General features: G+C 41.3%; 1 protein-coding gene across 3 annotated transcripts; it reads right to left on the bottom strand.

The window, feature by feature from the left end:
* Nucleotides 1-1,887: 1,887 nt before the first annotated feature.
* DDX3X (DEAD-box helicase 3 X-linked) lies at nucleotides 1,888-18,521 on the bottom strand. 3 transcript variants are annotated; one of them, XM_004000412.6, is made up of 17 exons: nucleotides 17,856-18,521; nucleotides 14,710-14,767; nucleotides 12,717-12,764; nucleotides 10,710-10,842; nucleotides 9,612-9,770; nucleotides 9,430-9,529; nucleotides 8,895-9,030; nucleotides 7,559-7,644; nucleotides 7,147-7,245; nucleotides 6,877-7,037; nucleotides 6,324-6,468; nucleotides 6,101-6,245; nucleotides 5,723-5,904; nucleotides 5,519-5,636; nucleotides 5,129-5,282; nucleotides 4,668-4,807; nucleotides 1,888-4,462 (listed from the first exon to the last, which is right to left on the bottom strand). In XM_004000412.6, exons 1-17 carry the CDS (start codon nucleotides 17,898-17,900, stop codon nucleotides 4,383-4,385), a joined length of 1,989 nt encoding a protein of 662 aa, XP_004000461.1. In that variant the 5' UTR covers nucleotides 17,901-18,521; the 3' UTR covers nucleotides 1,888-4,382. The 3 variants fall into 3 exon arrangements, with proteins under 3 accessions (XP_004000461.1, XP_023104574.1, XP_023104575.1); XM_023248806.2 differs by having other exon boundaries at nucleotides 4,668-4,825; nucleotides 17,856-18,016; XM_023248807.2 differs by having other exon boundaries at nucleotides 4,668-4,804; nucleotides 17,856-18,015.
* Nucleotides 18,522-24,420: the final 5,899 nt, after the last annotated feature.

The raw sequence follows: 24,420 nt of genomic DNA, 5'->3' as shown, positions 1-24,420 counted from the left end.
GAAGGCAGGTAAGACCAGTGTCAACACCCAGATATCTTAGTTACTTCAAAGAGTAAGCCTGTGATCGGTCTAACTAGGTCACTTAGGAGCATAGGGGCAAGGGAAACAAGCCACCCGTCATAGAAAAAAAACAATTATATAGGTTCAAGCAGACACTGAACAATTTTCAAACATGGTTCCTAGAAGTCATTTTTGAAAAAAATTATGTGGTGTTGAAATTCAGCCAAGAGATGGTTAGAGCAAACCATTACCGAAACCAAACATTAATGAGTGGGGGAGGCGAAGAGTGACAATAGCATTTAAGTATATATTTAAACAAATCGCTTAAACTACAAAAATTAAAAAAAAAAACTACAAAAATTAGCATAATATGCAAATAAACCTGACTACTATAATCTTAATACTGCTAGACTAGAAATAATCTCAATTAAGAATTAGTTCCCCCAGATAGCTTGTGTTCATTTTTTTTTTTTTTTTTTTTTGTTTATTTTTGAAAGAGAGTGCGAGTGGGAGAAGGCAGATAGGGAGACACAGAATCTGAAGCAGGCCCCAGGCTCTGAGCTGTCAGCACAGAGCCCGACGCAGGGCTGGCACTCACAAACCATGAGATCACAACCTGAGCCAAAGCTGGACTGCTTAACTGAGCCACACAGGTGCCCGCACCCCTCTTTTATCAGGGACTTTGAACCATCCTTAGAATCCAATTTCACTCCATTAGCTTTTCCATCTAGCTGTCCTAACATAACCTCTTTCCACACTTTTGAGAGTGCAAGTGGGGGAGCGGCAGAAAGAGGATCTGAAGCGGGCCCCACACTTAGAGCAGCAAGCCTGATGTGGGGCTTGAACTCATGAAATGAGAGATCATGATCTGAGCCTAAGACAGTCAACCGACTGAGCCACCCAGGTGCCCCTCTTTCCACACTTTTGTCTAAACTACTTCCCTTCCCTCTTTCCATTCTCCAAAACTAATATGGCATATTAGGCTTCAAAATTCTGCCCTATAAATTTAGGCTTGCTACTTTGAGATGACTCTGAACAATGATACCGATCCAGAATCAAGTATTTCTTTACAATACCAAAAAGAAAAAAGAAAAAAATTGTTCATCATACCGCAAAGGACTCGAGAAAGCTGTATCAAGTACTTTCCTTAGGTTTAATCATAGCCAACTACCAACATTTGACCATGTTTGACCCCAAAAACAGGAGTCCTTTCATATGGTTCAACCTAATTGCTTACAAAGTGCCTATTCAGTTCTGGTTCACATACCGTCTGTTAATTGGTAGCAGCTGCCGCAGCAGTAATGCATGCCAGCAAAGAAACTGAAGGGGTAAGGGGGTAGCCATGCCAGACATCTCTATCATCATAACCCCAAATACTTTTAAAAAGTAGGCTCCATTCCCTACGTGAGGCCTGAACTCCCAACCCTGAGCCTGAGTCGCATGCTCTACCGACTGAGCGAGCCAGGCACCCCCTCCCCACCACCACCACCAAATATTCTGGATCCCTTAGCATTCACCATCACTTAGATTACTAGTCCATTTGACTTTTACCCAACATTCTTCCACCGTCTAAATGTCCTTCAAATCCAGTGCTTCCAAGAACGAAAGATTCCCACCCATATTGAGTTGCTTGAAGTACAAACTGATTTGCAATACAATGCAATACGTCCACGTAAGGATGTCCTAGATTTCCATTACAGCAATCTTTTTTTTCACCTTCACCTTTTATTACAAATCCTTATGGCATCATTCTGTCTCCCAAGAGGCATCTCAAAATTAGCACTCGACAGCAAAACCAAAAAAATTACACCTTACAATTCTTCAGGCAAGAGCACAACTTTATTTTCACCTATAATAAACCACAATTGACAACAACAAAGGAGACTGTGCAGTTCAACTTTTTATTTTAATAAAATCAGAATATGCACAGCACATGCAGTGCTAGCATCTAAACTAATACAATAAGCAATTACTAAAGCTACAGTGACTTGAGGTTCAATCTTTACATTCAGCAAGTTTAAATCCATTCTTATGTGATTTTTGAAACCTTATTAACTGAAAACATTGCTTGCTGATAAAACTTGCTCAAATGCTATCGCTGAATGTACAAGTCACTGAATATGCCAATACAACAAAGATAACCACATGTTTGAGGATAGCAATGTGCCAGACATTCACTGAAAAAAAAAAAATACACACAACTAAACAAAACTCACGCAACAAACATCTGAGAATCTGGACACTTCTTATCAGTGTTTTGAAGTGTTTCATTAATATCTTAAGACAAGTGTATCAAAACCTTGGCATGATTTAATTTCAAGTCGCCAATTTTGTTTTTACTAACATCAGAAAGTTATGGCTACACTGCCAATGCCGGGTCTGCTTAATTTGACTTAAGAGTTTAATATGACTTAACATTAAAAGCTCACACTACCCCGAAATATATAATTTCACGCATACGGTGACATTCAACATTCAAGTGCCAGTGTTTTTGTACTGTCTTTTGGTCAAGTTTCTTTAAACTTTCAAAGAATCACTTTTAGGCTTACAAAAATAAATATTTGTCAAAATGTTCAATAAATATTACATAAAACTAGCAGCAAAAAGTATCTAGAAATCTGTCGTGTGCAAATAGTTTTCTTCCCAACTATTATTCCCGTGGTCCCAAATAAATTTTAGAATCTAGTCCCATCCCCTTCCTAGACAAGCTGCGTTCAACAATCTCCAAGAGACAAAATAAGATTGGAAGTTTAAGGACACGCACACAAGACATATATATAAAATTCTCTGAATGTGCAATAAAAGAAGTACTTTGTAAAAAGTTATGGGCAAAATGTACAAGGGCCTAAACCTAGACTAATTGAAATAGCACCATAACAAATGACCTCAATACTGTCAAGTGCACCTACTTAATAAAAGTTTTAGAACAAGGCACAATACACTTGAAAATCTATTGCACTTTAGGAAATTTTTGCCGTCTTCCTATGCCACTGTAAAAAGATTGAGCGTTTTGATCACCGCATTCTGGCCACAAAATTAGCACAGAATTCAGAGTGGCAGAGGCATTTTAGTGGTGGACAATGCTCATCTTTGGCCAGATTTAGCATAAACAGACTATAAATACAATGGAAACCTATGCAACTAAAACTGACTACAACTGCACTGTATAGCAGAATTGACACCTTGTGCAGTTATGTACATATTTCCAACCTGTGTGATCTCAAAGATTTCAGTTTGTTACTCTTCTGGAGCCATTTTTACAAAGTCTATAGTAAGCCAGTTTAACATCTCAACGCAGCTTGAACAGAGTAATGTGAATCGGCATTTAAAATAAAGCCTGCTGCATTAATTCTTCCTGTTCATACCCTCTTGACCAAAAAACATCAACACTAGCATGCGTTATTAGACCAAAAATCACCCAGGGCCCCAATGAGGGCTGGTCATTGCTGTGGTCAGCCATTCTACCATTTCAATTTCATTTATGGCAGGCATTTAAAAAGTCTAAGTAGATGAATTCTCCTAAAAACCTATTTCAAGTTATCAGACCTTTAAACTTTCCCTGTAATAATATGCCCACATTTGGCTAGCTCATAATTAATGATCTGCCTAAACATTGAAAGAGGAATTGCTGTATTTACTTGCATTAACTTTGAAAACAGTGCTTTGAATGTATGCATGTATTCATACATCACCTCATCATGACTGGAATGGCTTGTTTAAAGACTATCAGGTTCTAAATACCTATCCAGGATAGAGTGAGCAAATCAGAACTTTAACTTAATACAGTTTGCCACATTAGAAACTAATTCCGTTAATATGCTTCAAGACGTTTGTTGTTTATTTTCCCCCAATCTGCAAGTATCAGAAAGCCCTAATGCAGGCTACCGCATAAGTTTTTTCCTTATAATATTTATGGATGAATCGATGATTCCTGTTAAGTTGTATCACACCTGTGTGCCAAGGTTTGATTTTAGCCCAAGTTCAGTAAATTTATTTTGTCAAAACAATTGATATCTTGAGCATTACTGAGCCAACAGGACATCAAAATAAAAAGTTGTCTAAAGTTAAAGGCACAGTACATTAACAAACAAATGATCCTCAGTCACAAAATTATAAATGCAGTTTGGGATGGGGGTTGGCGGGAGGGGAGTTAATCCAAACTACAGCAATGAAGTCTTCGAACCACCTTCTGAACAGGGCTGCTGATTGTTCCTTTCATCTTTTCATGTGACCTTGAGCTCCCTTAAAAAAAAAATTTCAGTGGAGAATCACAGCTGGTAATGTACTGCGAGTTCTTGAAGCTACACAAGGTATAGTCTGGCTAAGTTACATGTGGTTTCCATATTAGCTTGTTTGGCAGGGTGACCTACTGTAAAGCAGGTTCAGTTACCCCACCAGTCAACCCCCTGGGAGTTATAATTTCCTCCGTATCCATCACTGTTGTAAAAGCCTCCGTAGCCACCTAATGAGAGATGTGAAAAAGAGAGAAATTAATTAAGTCATCCACTGTTAAATACAACCATTCCCCTCCTTAAGTACTTTGACATCAAATTATGAAAAGCAATCTATTGGGCCAAACTTCTCCAGTGTTTTTAACTATGCTTTGAAAAAAGAGGACTACAAGAAGAAGCCCTCCCCAAAGACAGGAGGTGAAAAATGAACATCACCTCCACCAAACCCTCTGCTGCTGCCGTGGCCGCCTCCTCCGCTGCGGCTGCTGCTGGCGCGGCTGCTGCTGAAGCTGGAACTGCTGGCCCCGCTGCTTTGTCGATAGTCTCGGGCACCGAAGCCTCCGCTGAATCTACTACTGCAACGACAGAATGTGCTGGTGGTTCGAAGGAAGAGGAGATCCCACCAGACAAGCCAGTTCTTGTTAAAACCTCCCGATGGTCAATTTCTGATTTTTCGATTCAAACGATTCCCCATCCAGCCCTGTTTTCCCTAATGGGATCTTAAAGACTGTAGCCGTAAACAGCTGGCATTAACTTTGTGACAACCCCTTCTAACACCCCTTCCCCAAATGATCCAGGCAACCGAAGAAAATAAAGCCTGTTCCACTAAGTACTTGAAAAGTTAACTTTGGACACAGCACCCACCCCATTCTTTATATGCCACCCGTATGCCTCACCTCTTAGACCGTCCACGACTGCTACCCTTGTAGTGGTGTTCGTAAGCCATGTTTTCTAACCAAGATGGCACTTCTTGTTTAGCTTCAACAAGAAGATCCAACAAATCCTTGGTAATATTTATGTTCCTCTCATTAAAGAATGAGGTGGCGAGGCCTAAACCAGTCCCAAAAAGTACATAAATTAAAGTCTTCCATAAGAGCACAGTAGTCTTACTTTCCTACATAGAATAGTAAGTAGAACACTGAAAAGACCACAAGTCACTTCTATTGCTAAGATAGATTTTAACAGCATTCCTTAGTAAGAGTTCTCAAATTAAGATCCTGAAAAGCTCTTTGCTACATCCCACTGAAAAAACCACCAGACCATCAATCAAGTAACTGAACACTTACCAAGGTTTCCTACACGTCCTGTACGGCCAATGCGATGTACGTACTCCTCAATATCACTTGGCAAGTCAAAATTGATAACATGTTTCACATTTGAAATGTCCAGTCCTCTTGCTGCTACCTGGGAAATAACTTTTGTTACACATGGCGCACTTGAAGCCAAAGTTGAACAGCGGCAACTTGAAAATACACTTGTATTATACATACGGCTGTAGCCACTAGAATTGGGCTTTTTCCTGAGCGGAACTGGTGAAGGGCCTCTTCTCGGTCTCTCTGAGATCGGTCTCCGTGGATGCTGGTACAAGCATACCCTTCATGGTACAAGAAATCCTCCAGAGAATCTGCACCCTTTTTGGTCTCCACAAACACTAATGTCAGCGAATCCTTGCCTAATTGTGAAAAATTACCAGATATTTGTCTTTAATAGGGACTTAGTTCTCTTAACATTTAGTCAACATCTAAACAGAGACAAATAAATATACTTTTAATGGGATGTTTTAAATGGGGAGGAAAAGCAATAAAGGTGATCCAAATGGATTCCCATTACCTAAGCCAGAGTGACACTAAAATTATTCATAATTTTACCTGTTGCATTCAGAAGATCAAGCAAAAAGGACCGTTTGTCAGACTCTTCTACCCAAACAACTTTCTGTGTGATGTTCTCAGAGGTAGAGCCAACTCTTCCTACAGCCAAAAAGATATACTCATCCAAGAAATCACGAGCAAGCATCTGAAAAGAAAAAATTATCATCATCTACTGAGACCAACAAATTTCTCAGTAAATAAAACTTGCAGCATCACACAATACCTGTATTTCCTTAGGGAAAGTAGCACTAAACATCATAGTGTGACGAACTCCCTTTGGAGGCATGGTATCCTGTTCAACTATTCTACGTATCTGAGGTTCAAACCCCATATCCAACATCCGATCAGCTTCATCTAACACCAAGTATCTGTCATAAAAATATTCAGTTTAGAATTTGAGAAGAAAGGATAGTTTTAGTACAGCTGTTTTCTATATACAATCATATATTCATTGATGGTTAAATCCCTCACACTGCAGATTTAACACACGTACACGAGACAAAGCACAGGACTTGTGCCACGAAACAAATCATTCACAAGCACACAGCAAAACTAGCTCTAACTACTTTCGACTCCGTCCCAGTCCAATCATTCTCAGCCTCTACTAAAAGGTCACCAATTTATCAACATTAAAACTACAATCAGCATCTCATAAAAGAACGCTAAAATGAATCACTTCTGGATCTTAAAATTTAAACAATGCTGGTAAGTACTACAAAATGAATGGCCAGTAATTTAAAAAATATTACATTTTATGCATTTAAAAATTAACATACTTGCAGAAGTCCAATCCAATCTTTCCTCTTTCCATCATATCTACTAGACGTCCTGGAGTAGCTACTAACAAGTGGCATCCACGCTCTAAGTCTCGAATCTGCTGACCAATATCAGCACCACCATAAACCACGCAAGGTCGAACTCTAGATCGGTATGAAAACTACAAGCAAAGAAATTTTTACAATTTCAAGGCCAACACTTTTTCATAGTCCTAAAACAGTTCAATAGAATCAACGAGAAAGCTAAAAATCCCTAAAATGTGTACTTACTTTTCTAGCTTCCTCATAGATCTGTACTGCCAATTCTCTGGTTGGTGCTAATACCAAGGAGATTGGGTACTGTTTGCGACGCCCATACCTTCCATTTTCCTAAAAAATAATTTAAAAGTTCAACTCTTAACATCCTCTTTTAAAGGTCCATTACGTCATAATTCCCTTCTGTAGTTTACAGATTACACTTGAAAACTGTTTTTCATTAAATAATTTGGAATAAGTAGATGTGCCATTTAGAAAGTTCTCAACAGCTATCTACAAAGTTCTACAATAATGGTGCATTTCAGGGAGCCTGGCAGGTTCAGTCAGTACAGTGTACAGCTCTTGATTTCGGGGTAGTGAGGTCAAGCCCCAATTTGGCCATAAAACTTAGTTAAAAGTATAAATGTCCCACATAACAAATATTTACCTTCATGGCCCTCAAAGCTTCGCCTGGACCATCTGAATAAATCTGACTCAAGATGGGCAAAAGAAATGCTGCAGTTTTTCCAGACCCTGTTTAAGAGAAAGCATATTCAGAGAAGGACTGCTTATTATTTTTGAATAAATATTGGTAGAGGACAGTTTTTTAACTGCCCTATTACTAATTAGTGGTTTTACTTTATACCCCAATAAATTTTCTAAAAACTAACAGCTAAGTTAAAAATACCAAGAAATGACTTCTTTGACCCATCTGTAACAGAAGTCAGCAAACTAAGGTCCTATGTATCTTTGTAAATAAAGCTTTATTGGAATACAACCACGCCCAATAATTTACACACGATCTACAGGTGCTTTCACACTATGACAACAGAAACGAGTAGATTGGAAACAGAGACTACGTGGCCCATAAAAACCAAAAATGTTTATTTTGCTTCCTTACAGAGAAAGTATACCAAACTCTGATCAATAACAATGTAGTGTTCAACTTATTTGCGTTTGTAAAGAGAACAGAAATTTTCCCTCAAAAATGATGTCAATTTCAATTTGTAACACATATATACAGACATACTGTACATATTCTGGTGTACAAAGGATGAAATTTTCACTCTTCCATAAGGAAGCAAAGATATCAGATAATTATATTTATTTTTAATGGGGGGGGGCAGTTGCCACCCTCCTTCAAATTGGTCAAACTTACAGACACAGCAAAACTTGTGCTCAATTTAGAGGCTATAAACCATCCCCATTCCCAAAAGGTGGGAAGTGCTTCTTTACCATGAAGGCACCTTTCTTTCCCTTGGCCACATTCCTATGGATCACGGACTATTCTGATCTTACAATTCTTACTGATCTCACGATTTGGGAGTTCGAGCCCCGAGTCGAGCTCTGCACTGACAGTGAGGAGCCTGCTTAGGATTCTCTCTCTCCCTCTCTCTCCAACCCTCCCCTGTTCGTGTCCTCTCCCTCTCTAAATTAATAAATAAACTTAAAAAAAAAATTGTTATAGTGCTAATTTCCCACCATTGCAATGACAATAATCTAACCCTGTTGCAGCAGTTAACAGGCTGAGGGCTTTCTATAGGCCTCCCCAAGATGCCCTAATGAGAACACTAAAGATAACAAAATCCAAAGGTCTGTAAGACAAGAAATACCAGCCAACTACTCCATACCTGTATCAAAATATACCAGTTAGGCTATGTCTAGGACTCAAGCTTCCCCATGAAACTTAGATATCCCATGTGTTTTTTTTGGTACTAGTTGTACAAGGGTAATCCCAATTAAGTTATTCTTTATAACTTTTTACTTTTATTAAGTAGACTTACCTGTTTGGGCACAAGCCATCAAGTCTCTTTTCTCTTTGATAATAGGAATAGCATGCTTTTGTACTGGAGTTGGGCGAGTATAACGAGTAAGCTCAATGTTTCCCATAATAATTTCTCCCATCTCAACATCACTGAACTGTCAAGAAATTCAATGGGGTTAAATTGCTAGAAATGCTATCCTGGAGCCATTTTTGTTTTACACTAATACAATAACAGGGAGGAAAAACCCTAACACCTGATTTGTACTTTATAGCTGCTTTAAATAAAACTACATTATATTTTGAAGAAAACCAGTCCTCCAGGCTTAATCTACACTGAAGAAGTCTGGGGTCCTCCTACATTTGACGCATTTTCTATTTCTAATTATTAGTAATGGTGACACTTAACGTTCCACAAATCAATCAGGCAGGTTTTTAATGTAACTAAAGAATTATTCAAGTAGATATGATCTATATTTGCTTTTTGAAAGCCCACCTTATTTTGATGTGCTGTGAGAAGATTTACACTTCTTAAAAAGTCAAGCAAAAATACTTACACTTTCAATGTGTGGAGGACAGTTGTTGCCTGTTGCCTCAACTGGAATGTCATCATATTTCTCAAAGTTAATCCCAGTGTTTCCTCCAGAAAAGAGTTCCCTGAAATCAAGATTGGTTAAGTTTATTTGTTATATTAGCTAATGAGGCTTTATCACAATTAACATACGTTTCAAAAACTTACTGTTCCAAGCGTTCACTTGGTGGGAGTGGTTTTGACCAATCATCTTCATCTGATTTGTCACACCAGCGACTATTTCCACCACGTTCAAATTTGCCAAAGCCACTTCTGTCACCACGGCTGCCAATGCCGTCATAGTCACTCCGTCCACGATCATCAAACCTGAACAGCATAAGAAACTAATCAGAATCATTTAACCATTATCAGATTACTGTCACTACTCTAGAACCGTACCTGGAGAGAAGCTGAATGACTCATCACGGCTCACTTTTATTTGACAAATAAGGCCCTCTAATTAATCACAACAAATGTACCATTTACATAGCTTTACTTTCTAAAGTAAGTATCCTTCTTGATTTCTATAAAATTATACAGCCTACACAGGCCTCATACATGCTGAAATTAAGAACCAAGTCTTAAATATTTGGTATCAGCACATAACTTGTACTTTCATTTCAAGTTCTCATCCAAATACATTTTAGTGGTAGGAAAAATAGCACACCAAATATCAATTGTCCCAGTTAGAACTAGGATGACATTTAAAAGGACAATCAATTCACCTGTGTGACAGACTGTGGATAAAAGGTAGAAAATAATCCTTACCTGAATTAAGATGTTTTTAGTTTTAGGCCTGTTTGCGAAAAATCAGGACACACAGGACTAACCACAGCTATTAGGCGCATGAGGTCAGTTCACCACTTGTGTAATCAAAAATATAAGGTGTTTAAAATTGTCATAAAGAATACCCACAAAAATCTCAACCAAATTAGGCCATTCACTAAATAAAATTACTGCTTCAAATATAAATAAAGCTAGATTAATTACAAAAATAACCCGATTTCATTATGTCCAGGGGCATGTTCTTATTCTCCTCTAATTTCTATGGAACAAATTCAACTTAGTTCTAAGACCTCTTACAGCTAAGAAAATACGATTACACAGATATAATGCTTATTAACACATCCAAATAGGGGGTCTGTTAAAGTGGAAAAAAAGCATCATGCTTCATAGTAAGAGTACAAGAACAAGTATTTACCAAAATAAAGACCAATTCCTAAATTTCATATACATAAGGTGAAAAGATCAATAAAAATCACATACCTTCCCCTTGATCCACTTCCACGATCACTAAAGAAACTAGACTTCCCTCTTGAATCACTACGAGATCCAAAACTGCTGTATGCATCCTTATCTTTACTAGAACTCCACCCTGAACTGTCTTTATCGTAGAATCCTTGAATAAAAAAAAGCAAACCCATTTTATTGTATTAAATAGAAATTTACAATACCTAGGTTTCTGAATTTGAAGCCCTCCACTAATTTTATCTTATCTCTATGAACTAAAAGGACAATGGAAATATTCCTATCATGGTACTAGAAGAGAACCAAGATTTAGAGCTGGTTTACAATGGCACACAGAATTTTTTAGATTTTCTCCACTGGAAAATACTGTGCACTAAACCAAGCAACTTAACAATCTAAAAATGTTCTAAAAAGGTCAATAGCTTTGTCTATAAACAATGATTATGGTATAGTTGGCACACAGAATTTTTTAGATTTTCTCCACTGGAAAATACTGTGCACTAAACCAAGCAACTTAACAATCTAAAAATGTTCTAAAAAGGTCAATAGCTTTGTCTATAAACAATGATTATGGTATAGTTATATGACCACCACAATTAAATCCATTCGTTTTATAGGTATGAACAAGTTTACTGGGAAACAGTTATTGTTTCAGTGTTTCTCAGAGGTGATATTTAAGACATTCCTAAAGGTGTCAGATTACCTGATTTAATACATTATTTTCCAATTTCAATAGTAAAAAGTAGTACAATGCTCCATTCTCATGAAATACAGACAAGAATCAGGAATACGAGGAAAATCTTCATCCCTACACTGTTAGTGTGGACAGATTCCTAGGGTACAACTATAAACATTCAGTAAGAGGGAATGAGAAAGGTGTAAATTAGCCCAAGAGGTAGAGGGTTTAAAGACGAATAAATTAAACAGATTAAACGTTTAGAAGTTACTTTCCTTCAGCCTTAAGCGTCTACCATTAGCCGCCAGCCAGGTGATCAACACCTCAGCAAGCAATAGAGTTGAATTAGATTTCTAACAGCCCTTTCAGTTCTGAAAGGTCTGTGATACTGCCCCTTCCCTTTGATCTGTCACTGCAATGAAGAGGGAAAAGCACTAAATATACATGGGGGCCAGTTTCAGCTAGAACACTAGAATGAGAACCCATGACAATAAAGACAAACTCTGCAGGTAACTAAGAAAAATGATATGATAGTTATGAAATTATAATCAGATTTTATATACATGTATTGCCAGGGACAGTGAAGCTAATATATATAGACTGCATATGCACATGGAGGAATGATAGCAAATCACATGCTCCTGTGGACTTCTGCACCCTTCCAATTCTGCCTTCTTTATCTTCCTTCTTCTTGACCTTTAAATAGTTTTCCAAACCTTCACTTTTCCTCCAAATCTCAGATCACCTATTTTACAGAATATACAGCACCCAAACAATTGTCCCATAATGAGGTATCTACTAGTTATCACATTACAAACACAACCAGAAAAGACCAGGCATTGTGATACATTTTAGACAAAACTTTTCAAATGAAGCACTTAAGGGCAAGGAGATGAAACCAGAGAATCACTCCCAACTTCATGGGAGCATGCCCAATGCTATAATCTGTTACCTAATCTGCAATAACACATCTTTCTTTTGACAGCTCTGCAAAACAGAAATAACTGGGTTATTACTGTGCAGTTTGGTTTACACAGGACACCCACTCACCTTTTTCAAATTGAAATCATAATATCAATGATTACAAACACAGATTACAAAGTACAACACTAGTAAACTGTACAAAACCATGCCCTTGGCCAGAGGAATCTGACATAGGAAATAAAGAATTTTCCACTGTGTGACTTTAGAGGAGTTTTTTCAGAGTAAGTCCTAATAATTTGAACCAATTCTGACAGAGGCACAGGAGAGCACAATGTTCACAGACTTCCCAAAGTGCCTCATTTTTCCCTAGGCTCTGACTTCTAAACAACAAGAATTAGGTCTACCAAGTTGCTCAAAAAACTTACCTTTAGTAGCTTCTCTGTTCCTTAAGTGAGGAGGAATATAGCGTCCTTCTAAAAAAGAGAATATAAAATTAAATGCCAAAACTTAAAGCTTTTTACCAAAATTTGCACTATTAAAAAAACGGTCCTGGGGGCGCCTGAGTGGCTCAGTTGGTTATGTAGCCAACTCTTGGTTTCCGCTGAGGTCATGATCTCATGGTTCATGGGTTCAAGCCTTGTGTGGGGCTCTGCACTCATGGTGCAGAGCCTGTTTGGGATTGTCTCTCTCTCTCTGCCCCTCCCCTCCTCACACTTTCTCTAAATAAAGAAATAAAGCTTTTTTAAAAAATGTAAAAAAAGGTCCTAGAAAAAAATTTAATATCTAGCCTACCAGTCTGACTTACTTGGAAATGGGGGAGGGGGATGAGTCTACTTCTATTTTAAATGGGTTATTGCCTTTTAAGAACTTTAAAAGGGGAGGGGAGGAGGGAAAAAGTTTGGTAAATAAAAATTTGACTTGGAACCTAATCATTGAAATCCACAAATATAACTTGCTACTAGTGGTTAATACAACACAATTTTTTTAAAGGCCTACTACTATTTGAGATCTGTCAGCACTATTGACAGCACTATTTACAAGGAAAGTATAACTGTAACAACCTAAAACTGCTATGTAATAAATCCTGCAATTAGCCACTAAGAGGCTTTTTTGTTTCTAACCTGGTAAGTTGCGATGGGGAAATGATTTCAAGGAACTGAGAATTTTAATTTGGGGCTTGCCAGAGTCTACAGTCAACTGTTGTTGCTTACAGAAGTCTGCAGGCAAGAAATACAGCCTAGATAATGGATGAGAAGCAAAAGCAAATAATGTATATCCACCAAGTAAAAGAAAGTCAACCTGCTTTATTACTAATAAATCTGCTTAACTGTCTCTTCTACTTTTGGGTTGAACTAAATATTAAAGATCTCTATTAGGATGATCAACTCGTAAGAGATCTTTAGCATGACAAATAAAGTCAAATCTAAAAAATACCAAGCAACTTTGTGCCCAAAGAGGCCTTTCTTCCCTAAAAATGAGGTCACATCCTTTACCACGTAACACAATGAAAAAACGCTTTCAGACCCTACAGCCTGTACCCATTTGCCCCCTCCCTCTTTTTTTGGTGGGAGTTAATAGGAAGAGATCGATCCTGAAGGAACCCAAAGCAGGTCTACTGCCGAATAATAAATCCCTACACCTTAATACTAATCTCTAACAAGTTTCAAACAAAACAAAACAACTCTCTGAAAAAATAAAATGAAATAAAACTTTTATATCTAACTTCTTTCCCAGAGAATGATACAATTCAGCATTTAAAATCCTAACCACCACTTCAAGATTCGGTATAGCTTTGTTCTATCAGTAAGTCTCATGTTCCTCACAGGAAAGGGTTAGCTATAGCTGATGAACAAGAATGTTCCCTTTATTGGGGCTCAGTCAGTTAAGCGTCCAACTCCGGCTCGGGAGTTGAGCCCCATATCCGGCTCTGTGCTGACAGTGAGGAGCCTGCTAGGGATTGATTCTAGCTCTCTCTCTGCCCCGCCCCCACTTGTGCTTTTCTCTCTCAAAATAAACTTAAAAAAAAAAAAAAAAAAAAAAAAGAATGTTTCTTTTATTGAATTTAATTCTGGTAGATTCACTCTAATAGGGATAAACACATGCCCACTACCTCTAAGCTGGGCTCAAGATTCATAATGGACATAATTAAATTCTTCCAAAGGTAATTTGTGTTGTATCAAGTTCTTTTTAATGATTATTTTTACTCAGAAAATGAGTCCCTTTTATTATTACCCAAAGGCCACAATGCTTTAAGAGTGATCACTAAGTACACTACATAATTTTACTTAACACTGACTACGTAGTAACTCTACACAGTAAAAACTGGAAGGGAAACTCTTAAGCTTTAAAATAAGTCCAATGGAACATTAAGTTATTAAAGCTCTAATATTCAAGAAATCCATAAAATGGTTTACTTACTGCTTGCTGTACTTCCTCCACTCTGATTATCTGAAGAGTTCAGGTCTAGGCCAGCAAACTAGGAGAACAGAGTTAATTAAATGGTTAGCCGCCTGTGTGCTGAAATATTATGAAGAGAAAACTAGTCCTCCGTAGCATTGACTAGCACTAGTTGCCCTGCCTGCTTCATGGAGCTGATGTGAAACTCTTAATAAGAATGTTAATGAAGAATGCGTTTTGAAGACTGTAAAATTCTAAGCAAACAGAAAATAGCACAAACTGCTTATACTATGGAAAGCAGCACACTAACATGCTGGTGTTATCCAGTAGAAACTGGGTCAAAATTTAAGTGATTCAATTCAAAGTGAATTTTCCCTGTAACATTTTCCAAAGTAAAAGCTCCAAGAAATTAAAATTATTTTAAAATGTCAAATAGGAAAACGATTTATTTTTACTCCCATCATATGTGATAAATGCTCCTAATACCACCAACTTTCTACTTGGAATTACTTTGAACCTATAGAGCACACCTGAAAAACAGAACAAAATTTTAATTGACCATTTCTTAGTTCTTTTATCCCTAAGTATTGCACAAGTATTTTTAATTAGGGTAGCACTCTGATGAACAACTCTGTGGGGGCACCTGGATGGTCATGATCTCAAGGTTCAAGCCCTGCATCAGACTGTGCACTGACAGTGCCAAGTTGGCTTGGGATTCTTTCTCCCCCTCTCTGCCCCTCCCACACTCTCTCTCAAAATAAACAAACAAACTTAAAAAAAAAAAAAAAAAAAAAAAAAACCTCTGTGAAGTAGGTACCACCTATTTATTCTCCCATTTTTAAGATTGAGATTAAGCTCAGAAGACTTTGGACGTAAATGGCACAACTGGCATTGAATGCTTTTAAACAGTAGGACACATTTCACTGTCTTTAATCTCGATTTCTACTCACCCCCTTACACTAGAAGGTCAAAGCCTCAACATTCCACAAAAAGCCCTGCTATGTTCATCACATTCTGTAGTGGCCAGGAAGTACTTGCAAGCAATATCCGGGGAAAAAACTACACCTGTCAAAAAACTTCTAAGAAAGCCACAAAAGACATCACACAGTACTGATGCCACCTGTTTGCAAAAGTGGTATAAATCTTCTGTTAAAAGCTCAAAACTGATACTGTCAAATTGTAAGCATCATCAATGGAGTCACTTAAAATTGGAAGGAGATGCTAAATCTTAATAAAAAAAAAGAAAGTACAAGACTTTTAGACACCTCGCTTCCATAATTTGTATTAGCAAAAACACAGCCATGCTTTCTGTTATTCAAGAGACTGATACTTTAAAGCACAAGAGGAACAAAAACTCTTTTTGCACTTGTTACAGTGTAAGTTTTGTTATTAATTTTACACTTGGCAACATGAACCATAAAGCAGGATACTGTAAACTGTTAGGATTACATTGTTGCAATTTTGTTATCAATTTGCTTGCTGCTTAATTCTAACGAGTCTACATACTTTTTGAATTATAGCACAAATTTAAATAAGACTCATTCCTGCCTATAATCTTTTTAAATTGGCACCACCTATATACAAAATGTTAAAAATGGGGATAGCCTGTGCTGTTGACAACAGATTTTCTATGTGCTTCATTCAACATATGACGTATCAGCAATTTGAAGGATTTAATACAATTCATTAATGGAAGGAAAAAACGCTCCATTTATTGACAAGGAACAAGAAACAGATCGTTAAATCTGCAAAAATATATTATACACACTACGTTAAAAATCTATCAATTTGTGTCACTAAACTTCGTTTCAGGATTGTTCTGGAGTTTGGGGTAAGCAGAAGTTTACTTAAAGGTCTCCAAACATCCCACCGAAAAGCTTATCTGTAGCATGGTGCCTCTACTGCAGAGGGATCCAGACTTCCTGCCACCGAAGCCCATCCTCCGTTAATCTACCCCCAAACCCTTAGAAGAGGGGATTCCGGTTAAGATGACAGACCCAGAGCTCTAACCTATTTCACAATCTCACTCCACAGGCAGCAACAAGTCAACAACAAAACTGTTTATTTCCCCCAAGCTACATTCCGGGTATTTTTCCTGCGGCCGATTCCTGGATCAAACGTCACTAACACGGGAACAGTCATACAACCCGTGGTACCACCCAAAACAACGCGCGGCCCTCGGCTAAAGCGCCACTCACGATGTGGAGCATGTAAGGAAAAGGGGCCACTCCAGGTCTCTAACCTCCCGGATGTCTCCCCGCCGCGTTCAACCTCTATCTAGAGCCCAGTGCTACCGCGCACGCAGAGACCCACTCCCCCCCCCCTTCCCCCCACTCCTCCCCGAGTCTTCTGCGTCACAAAACTTTCCACTCCGGAAACGCGGCCTCAGCGGCCGCGGCACCCAGCGTGCGATGGCCCCTGCGGAAACCGGGCTCGAGCAAAAATGCCTGCGGAAGGAAGCCCGGGAGGAACAAGATGCCCATTCCATCCTTCTTTCCAGGCCCACGCCGGCCCGGGACCCGCTCTCTCCCGCTAGTGGGCCGCAGCGCCGCCCAGCCACCCAGCCCCACACAAAGAAGGCCGCCGCCATTACCCCCAGAGAAGGCCACCCCCCGCGCCGCCCCCTTCCACATTCCAGGGCTGCGTCCCTCCTGCTCACACGGGCGCACACACACACCGCTGCTGCCGCGCGCGGACACACGCACACACACACACACGAACGCCGCAGGGTCTCTGGGACAGGAATCCAGGCTGCGAGCGCAAAGAGAATCGAAAGCCCTCGAGGCCAAAAGGGTCCCCATTCGCGCACTGCCGCGCCACTCACCTCCCCCCCACCACCCATGGGTCACAAACCAGTCTAGGTTCGCGCGTGCGCGTCTCCGCGAGAGCGCGCGCACCCCCTCCCCCTCCGCCCGCCTGCGCACGCACACACAAAAGCCGCCATTGTGCTCGGCCCGGGGACAATACCGCGGGCCAAGCCGGGGCCCCGGCCCGAGCGATAGCCATAACCAGCATTCCTACCACCTCCCCGTTCCTCCATAGCCCCAAATCACTGACACTGGCCAGCCCGAAGTATGCAGGAGATGGGAACTAAGCGTGCCAGTTAGCGCTGCGCCATAAGCCAAGTTAGGTCCAGCAACCACCCCGGTAGGCTCCTTGCACCTCACCTGCTGGTCCAGCCCGAGCGCATTTTCCACCGCCACATGACTCATCCCTGAAGAGTACCGAGAACTCGGAGTCTTCCGCTGCTAAGCGAGTGTGTTTGGTTCACCGCGATGGCCCTCTCACGGGAGAACTGCGGCTCTGGAACGCACGGCGCGGCCACCGATCTAATATACCCACTCGAAGGGCCGCTACGTCAGCACGTAAGACGTAGCCCCTCCCTCTCACACCCGAACCCCTCCTGCTGCTGTGACTTCTGCCTAGCTACTGCGCGTTGGTTTAGTGCAAACCTCGCGTGATTTCGTAAGCAGTCCCGTCCCTGGCTCTTCGTCCTACCTTGGAGCTCAGAGCGCCAAATGCTGCCCTAGTTCGCCTGAGCTTCAGTTCTCCTGTCCTCCGCTAATACCCTAGACTAAGTCTTTGAGTTCTTGAGATCTCGCGATAACTCGTCGTGTCCCCTTTTGCGCCTGCTAGCAGGTCTTAAGATTTAACCTAGGCTTCTTTCCCTTTTATCTCCTTATGCCCCTAGTTTTTGCTGTTCCTTTCAACTGCGCACTCGCTCATTTCTCTCTCAGTCCTTGGACTTGGAGATGTCGGGAGATTTCTCCGAAGTAGTCAGCCCTCGTTCTTCCATGGGCGGCCTCCTTGAAATCGGGAGTTAGGCGAAAAAAAGCCCGAAGCCGGGAGGACGGCGGGTCACGTGGCCGCAGGTGTCGCTCTCGGTGGCCATTTTGTGGAGCAAACCTTGGCCTGAATTGAGTGCACGGAGTGCGGGGGGAGGAGGGGGGAGAGAGGACCTAAGGGGAAAGAGGGGCAAAGGAGGAGGGAAGAAGCGGAAAAGGGGGAGGAGGAGGAGGAGGAGGAGGAGGAAGGCGGGCGGAATGGTGACCGGAGCTGTGGTCGGGATCTGGGGGACCTGTGCTGGTGGCGGGACACTTAACTGCGCGGTTGCCTAGGCAGCAGGGGCGCCGCCTAGGAACGCAGTAGCCCCTCCTGATCCACCCTCCCGACGCGAGCGCGCTCCTCGCGCTCCACCCCCCCCCCCACCCGCGGTGAGGAGACAATGAGACAATCAAGCGCTGAACTTGAGCCGTCGCTAGCGTACCCTCCCGGGACCCCGAGTCCCCGGCCCTCCGTGGGAACAACGGCTACATTAAGCCCTTAGCTTCCTCCCGCGGGGCGTTCAGCGGCTCAGGGCCAGTGGCCTCCGGTGCAATGCTTCCCCCAAAGCTAGGGGACCCTGAGACTTGCAAACAGCTTTCCTAGGGAGTGGGCACTGTCTGTGGCTGGGCTCAGTCAAGGCCTGCGGGAGGAAATGCTAAGGCGTTATCGGCTTGGGGTGGGGATGACCCTCAGGCCACTGCGGTGGATGAGGAATGGGAGGAAATGGGTTTCTGCCGTAGGAGGAACCCCTTCTTTAGCCCCCTCCGAAGCAAGCCACCCCTAGTCTTGCTTGAGTGCCACAGGCCCTTAAATAGAAGAAAATGTCTTGACTAGTAGATCCCTGGCTTTAAGTGAGAAGCCGGGTATACGTGGTTCTTTTAAACGCTGTTCCCCTCTCTTCTAACCCTCGGACTGACAAATAATACGCGGTTTTTTCACCATCCCTCAAAGGGTCTTCTGCCAGAATTCAAATAGCTCGGGCTCGTCACATAAATTACCACATAACTCCTCTCCCTTTCCAATTTTTAAAGTTGAAACTGAAATTCTGACGAGATCGGGAGATAATATTAACACTTGTGTCCTGAGGCAAGTTGCTTAACTGCTTTGGGTCTCCGTTTCCTCATCTATATAAGGAGTTGGCTGGACTACATAGCCCTGTAAACTCAGTTCCTTTTTATGTCTACTGTTTGTTACCGCCCCCCCTTAACCGTGCCGAAATAAATCCTATCTAATATAACCTAAACCTAACAACACACAATTTCAAAAACGTTATCTCACTGTAGAACAGAAACAAAACGATGATAAACAATGCTCCCGCACAAGGACACTAACGTGATAGACACCTGCCCAGCATAGTCACAAATGCAAACTGAAAGTGTTTTCGCAACTCAAGTACCAGGAGCAGCGTTGCCGTTGGTGCCCCGCTTTTCCAAAATGATGAATTCTGTTTGAAACAAAACAATACAATCTTTTCTCCATTGTTACGGTATTTACAATACTAGAGAATTCGGGGTGTATCGAAAACTGAGCAAAAATATTTTTGTTTATATGTAAAATAGTGTTCCAGGCTTTAAATCATGATGAACTAGTTTTTCACTTTCGATTCTTTGCAGTATGGGACTGACCAGCATTGTAGAACAACTAGCATGCCTGGTCCCTGACTCTAACTGCCAGTAGCCATGCTAGTCATGGTGACAACCAAAAATGCAGATTTCCACAATGCCCCCTTGAGGACCATTAAGCTTAGTGATCATTAAGTTCCCTTTCGGCCCTGAAATTCGTGAATTCTCACGGAGAATTAGGTGTTTCTGTTTGGTTTGGCTTCAGCTTCCTTTTCATATAGACCAGGGTAAACGGATTCAAAAGGTAATGGTTTTGACAGTTCAAACTGCATCTAGCAACAATGGGATGTACTGATATCCCTGGTCCTGGACTTTCTTTTACTTTTCAGTACACCCAACATACAGGGTACTGCCATGGGAATACTTAAAAAGAATTAAAATATACAGCAGTTTCCTATTTTCAATTAACCCCTGCTCATAGGCATACTCAGTTCAAACCACCAGGGTGTTTTGTTAATCGATATGTTATCACTGGAATATCAAATTGGAAAGGAAGCAGGGAAACATACAAAGCTTTGTCTCCAAACACATTCACTCTGAAAAAGAATGATGTGCGCACTTGAGGTAGCTAAATGAGCCAACTTTCATAGCACTCCAAAGGACTTTTCCACTAAGCAGTCATTTGCATATCTTCTCCACCCAGCCGTCATTTGCAAATTTCATTTGAAGTGACCTAAAAAGGGTTAGGAAAAGCTGAAACCAGGGAAACTTTTTTTTGCATTCTCACTTCCTTACACTCCCAGACAATGTTAAGTTGATGGCCCATAATTGAGGCAAATATACGATTTGCACCACGCCCACCCCCCAATCCTTTGAGGCAGGTGAGCAGACAAAAGCCTAGAAACTGCAGATCCTGGAACCAGCAGTTCAGATTCCTGCTCTACTGCTTACAAGCTGTGTGACTGGGGGCACTTACTTGACATCTCAGTACCTCAGTTTCCTTGTCTATCAAGTTAGAAGAAAAATAGTTTCTGTCTCGCAGCACCTGGACGGCTTAGCCGGAACAGCGTGCAACTCTTGATCTTGGGGTCATGGGTTTGAGCCCATGATTACTAAAATAAATAAATAAATAACTAAACTTAAAAAAAAATCATTTCTGTCTCAAAAGGTAGTTGGAATTCAAGGGCTAGTGCCTGAAAGTGCTTTGCAAGGAGTAAGAGATTAGTACATGATAGATACATGTACATATATACTTGTCTTCCTCCCGATTGTCTCAAACCACCGCCCCCCCCCTCCCCGCCAAGCACACACCCAGCAGAGTGAGTTGCTCTGGCACAGGACTCCCGAAGCACCCACTGCTCAAGCCACTGTTACATTCACCGTGTTGTACTGCGGTTGTGTGTGAGCCCACGGAGGAGAGGGCACTTGTCACACCCCAGGACAGCCCAATAGTGATGATGAGTAAATAGTGCAAATGCCCGCCTTGGGCAAGTTGTAAGGTAGGGCATGTTAAGGGGTCTAAAACCATTATTTTGCTTCCGCAAATGGTTTTTAAGTAAATTTCATCACTATTCTGTGAGACTGAGATAAACCAAAATCACATTGTCGTGATGCAAATAATGTGCCCAAGTAATTTAAAACCTTGCAGAAAAATAATCAGACTATTATGCAGCTTGAAGAAAAGCAGTAGGAAAAGGGATTCTAAGAGATAGAAACCTCAGAGCCTTTAGTGAACCTCATGATTACCAGTCATTTTCCTGCAAGGTCCAGAGGAAAGGTCTCCTGGGTCTAACTGACCCATACTCCCTTTAGTGTAGAATAAAGTTCAAGGAGGGCGGAACTCCCTTGTAATCAGAAGGATAATTACAGGTGTGGAGGTAAAAGCAATGCCCACTGAGTCTCCTTTTATGTTTTAAAGTGTAATAGCCTTTTTGAGTTTTTGTTTCGGGCTCCCAATAAAGCAGATCAGCTTCCAAAGCCAGGTAGTTTTCAGTACAGTTAACCATTGAACTGCGCGGTCTATTTATTCATTTTTTTTTTTTTTTTTACAATACCGTAAATGTATTTTCTTTTCCTTGTGATTTTTTTTTAAAGTAAGCTCTACGCCCAACATGGGGCTTGACCTCACAACCCCGAGATCAGGAGTCGCATGCTCTACCGACTGAGCCAGCCAGACGCCCCTTCCTTATGATTTTCTTAATAACATTTTCTTTTCTCTAACTTACTTTATTGTAAAAATACAATATGTCATACATATAACATATAAAATGTGTTAATCAACTGTTTATGCTATCAGAAAGGCTTCTGGTCAACAGTAAGCTATTAGTAGTTAAGTTTTGGGGGAGTCCGGAGTTACACAGGGATTTTCAACTGGTCAGGGTCAACTGTGATTAGGAAAATGTTACTGTGAAGGCTGATAAAAGTTCTAAAGGGAAAAGAGGAGTCTTAGTCTTTGAGATATTGCTGTACACCCTTATTCTCTAAGGGTGAGAGCCGATACATTCAAAACTGGGCATGTTTTAGACAATTATTTATCCCCAGATAGCAAATCTGGCCTGGAATCCTCTTTCCTCCCACAAAGATGTTAAGATGAAAAACAAAATTATATCGGAGGGATTCTTCTCTACCACTAACGTTGCTAAAAATATTTTCAAACAGAAAAATCCAGTGTACCTCTGCCTTCATTCATGTAAAGCGACTAGGCGATACAAGGGATAAATAGGGAAGTCGTGGGTAGAGGCTCTGAACCAGAGGGAACAAGGGCAGTGAGACTGCCTTGCCTTGAGAGAGAAGGGGGGGACCCTGGGAAATACAAGGAAAAGGGCCACATGCCTTCAAGATTCCATGCTGCATCTTAGGTGATGGCATTTTTAGCAGTTTCTCTCTCTCGAGGCGGGTGATGCAGAACTTGGCCATAATCTCACAGCGGTCCTGTGTTGGACTTATACACTCTGTGCTTCGTAACAGGAATTAATTCTTTTCCCTACACCTTCCTACTTAGCGATTGTTGATGTCGTTATCTTACAGACCTTGCTTGCTATTAGGTTTAATCGTTTTTAAAGATTTTTAGACCTTTTCAACTTTTGAATTTTTATTTCTTTAAAGACCTCTGGTTATGACTGTCAACGATATTGTGATTTAGAATAAAAAATAGATATTTGGTCTTCGACCCCCATTCCTGGCACAGAGCTCCTAAAACCCTTGGAATTTCCTGTGAGGAGAGTGAGCGATAAAGGGCTTTTGTTATGTTAACGAGGTGACATCTGGAAAGTGCCAAAGGAAGGGGGCTGGTTGGCGGGTCGGACGTTTCAGTCCCACCCCACTGACGTGAGAGGGGGTGGGGAGCTGGAGGTTAAATTCAATCCCCAATGGCCAGTGATGTAATCGTGCCTACTTCATAAGCCTGCATAAACACCCAAGAAGACTGGTTTGGAGAGCCCAGTTCGTGAGCATATGGAGATGTGGGGGGATTGGAGGGCCTGGAAAGGGCATGGAGCTCTCTGCCCTTTCTCCCCTACCTGGCCCTATGCATTTCTTCCATCTGGCTGTTCCGAGTTATCCTTTGATAATAAACCAGTGACCTATCAAGTGACATATTTCTCTGAGTTCTGTGAGTCGCTCTAGCAAATTAATCAAACCGAAGGTGGGGGTTGTTGGAACCTCCAATCTATAGCTGATTAGTCAGAAGCACAGGTGATAATCTGGATTTATGGCATCTGAACTGGGGGAAGGGGGCAATCTTGTAGGACTGTGGGATCTGACGCTGTCTTCCAGGTAGATAGTGTCAGAAAGGATCTGAATGTAGGGCTCCCAGCTGTGTCACGGGATTCTTTGATGGTGTAAAAAAAAAAAAAAATACACATTGTAATTGGAGTCAGAATCCTACTGTCCAACCCACTGTACTCTATTAATGCAGAATTGTGTGCTTAGGCAGAACCCCGGACCCTTTTCTGCGAAGTTTTCCTTCATGTTGGCCATCCTAAGGTTATGAACCAAAAAGCAGGAAAGATTCATCATGGAAATTCAGTTTAATTACAGTCTGTGAGTGTCACCACCCACACAGGGCAGATGAGCCCTCCTGGAATGTGGAGACCAGCAGGGAAAGTGCTTTGGAACTCTTTTCCTTTTTCTGGGAAGATGGGGCTGCATTTTCAACGGTCTGTTTTTCTGTGCCTGTTTAGAAGCATTGTTCTAAATTCTTCACATGTGTGGTTAACTCATCGAATCCTCACAGCAGCCCTAGAAGGGAGGTACGTGCCCCAACCCAGGATACAGACGGAGGGCCCAAGGACACGCTGTCATTCACAGGCGGGGTGGGGGGCAGGGGGGATGGGTGGACACCGCT

The sequence above is a fragment of the Felis catus genome, chromosome X, assembly GCF_018350175.1.
Source record: "Felis catus isolate Fca126 chromosome X, F.catus_Fca126_mat1.0, whole genome shotgun sequence".
NCBI lineage: Eukaryota > Metazoa > Chordata > Mammalia > Carnivora > Felidae > Felis > Felis catus.
The sequence above is the reverse complement of the archived record's forward strand: the minus strand, read 5'-3'. Positions and strand labels throughout refer to the sequence as shown.

Coding starts and splice junctions, on each gene's coding strand:
- DDX3X (XM_023248806.2), bottom strand. CDS start 17,900: ATGAGTCATGTGGCGGTGGAAAATGCGCTCGGGCTGGACCAGCAG. Junction 7,246..7,558: donor AAGCTTTGAGGGCCATGAAG/GTAAATATTTGT, acceptor ATTATTTTTTAG/GAAAATGGAAGGTATGGGCG. Junction 7,038..7,146: donor TCTATGAGGAAGCTAGAAAA/GTAAGTACACAT, acceptor CTTTGCTTGTAG/TTTTCATACCGATCTAGAGT.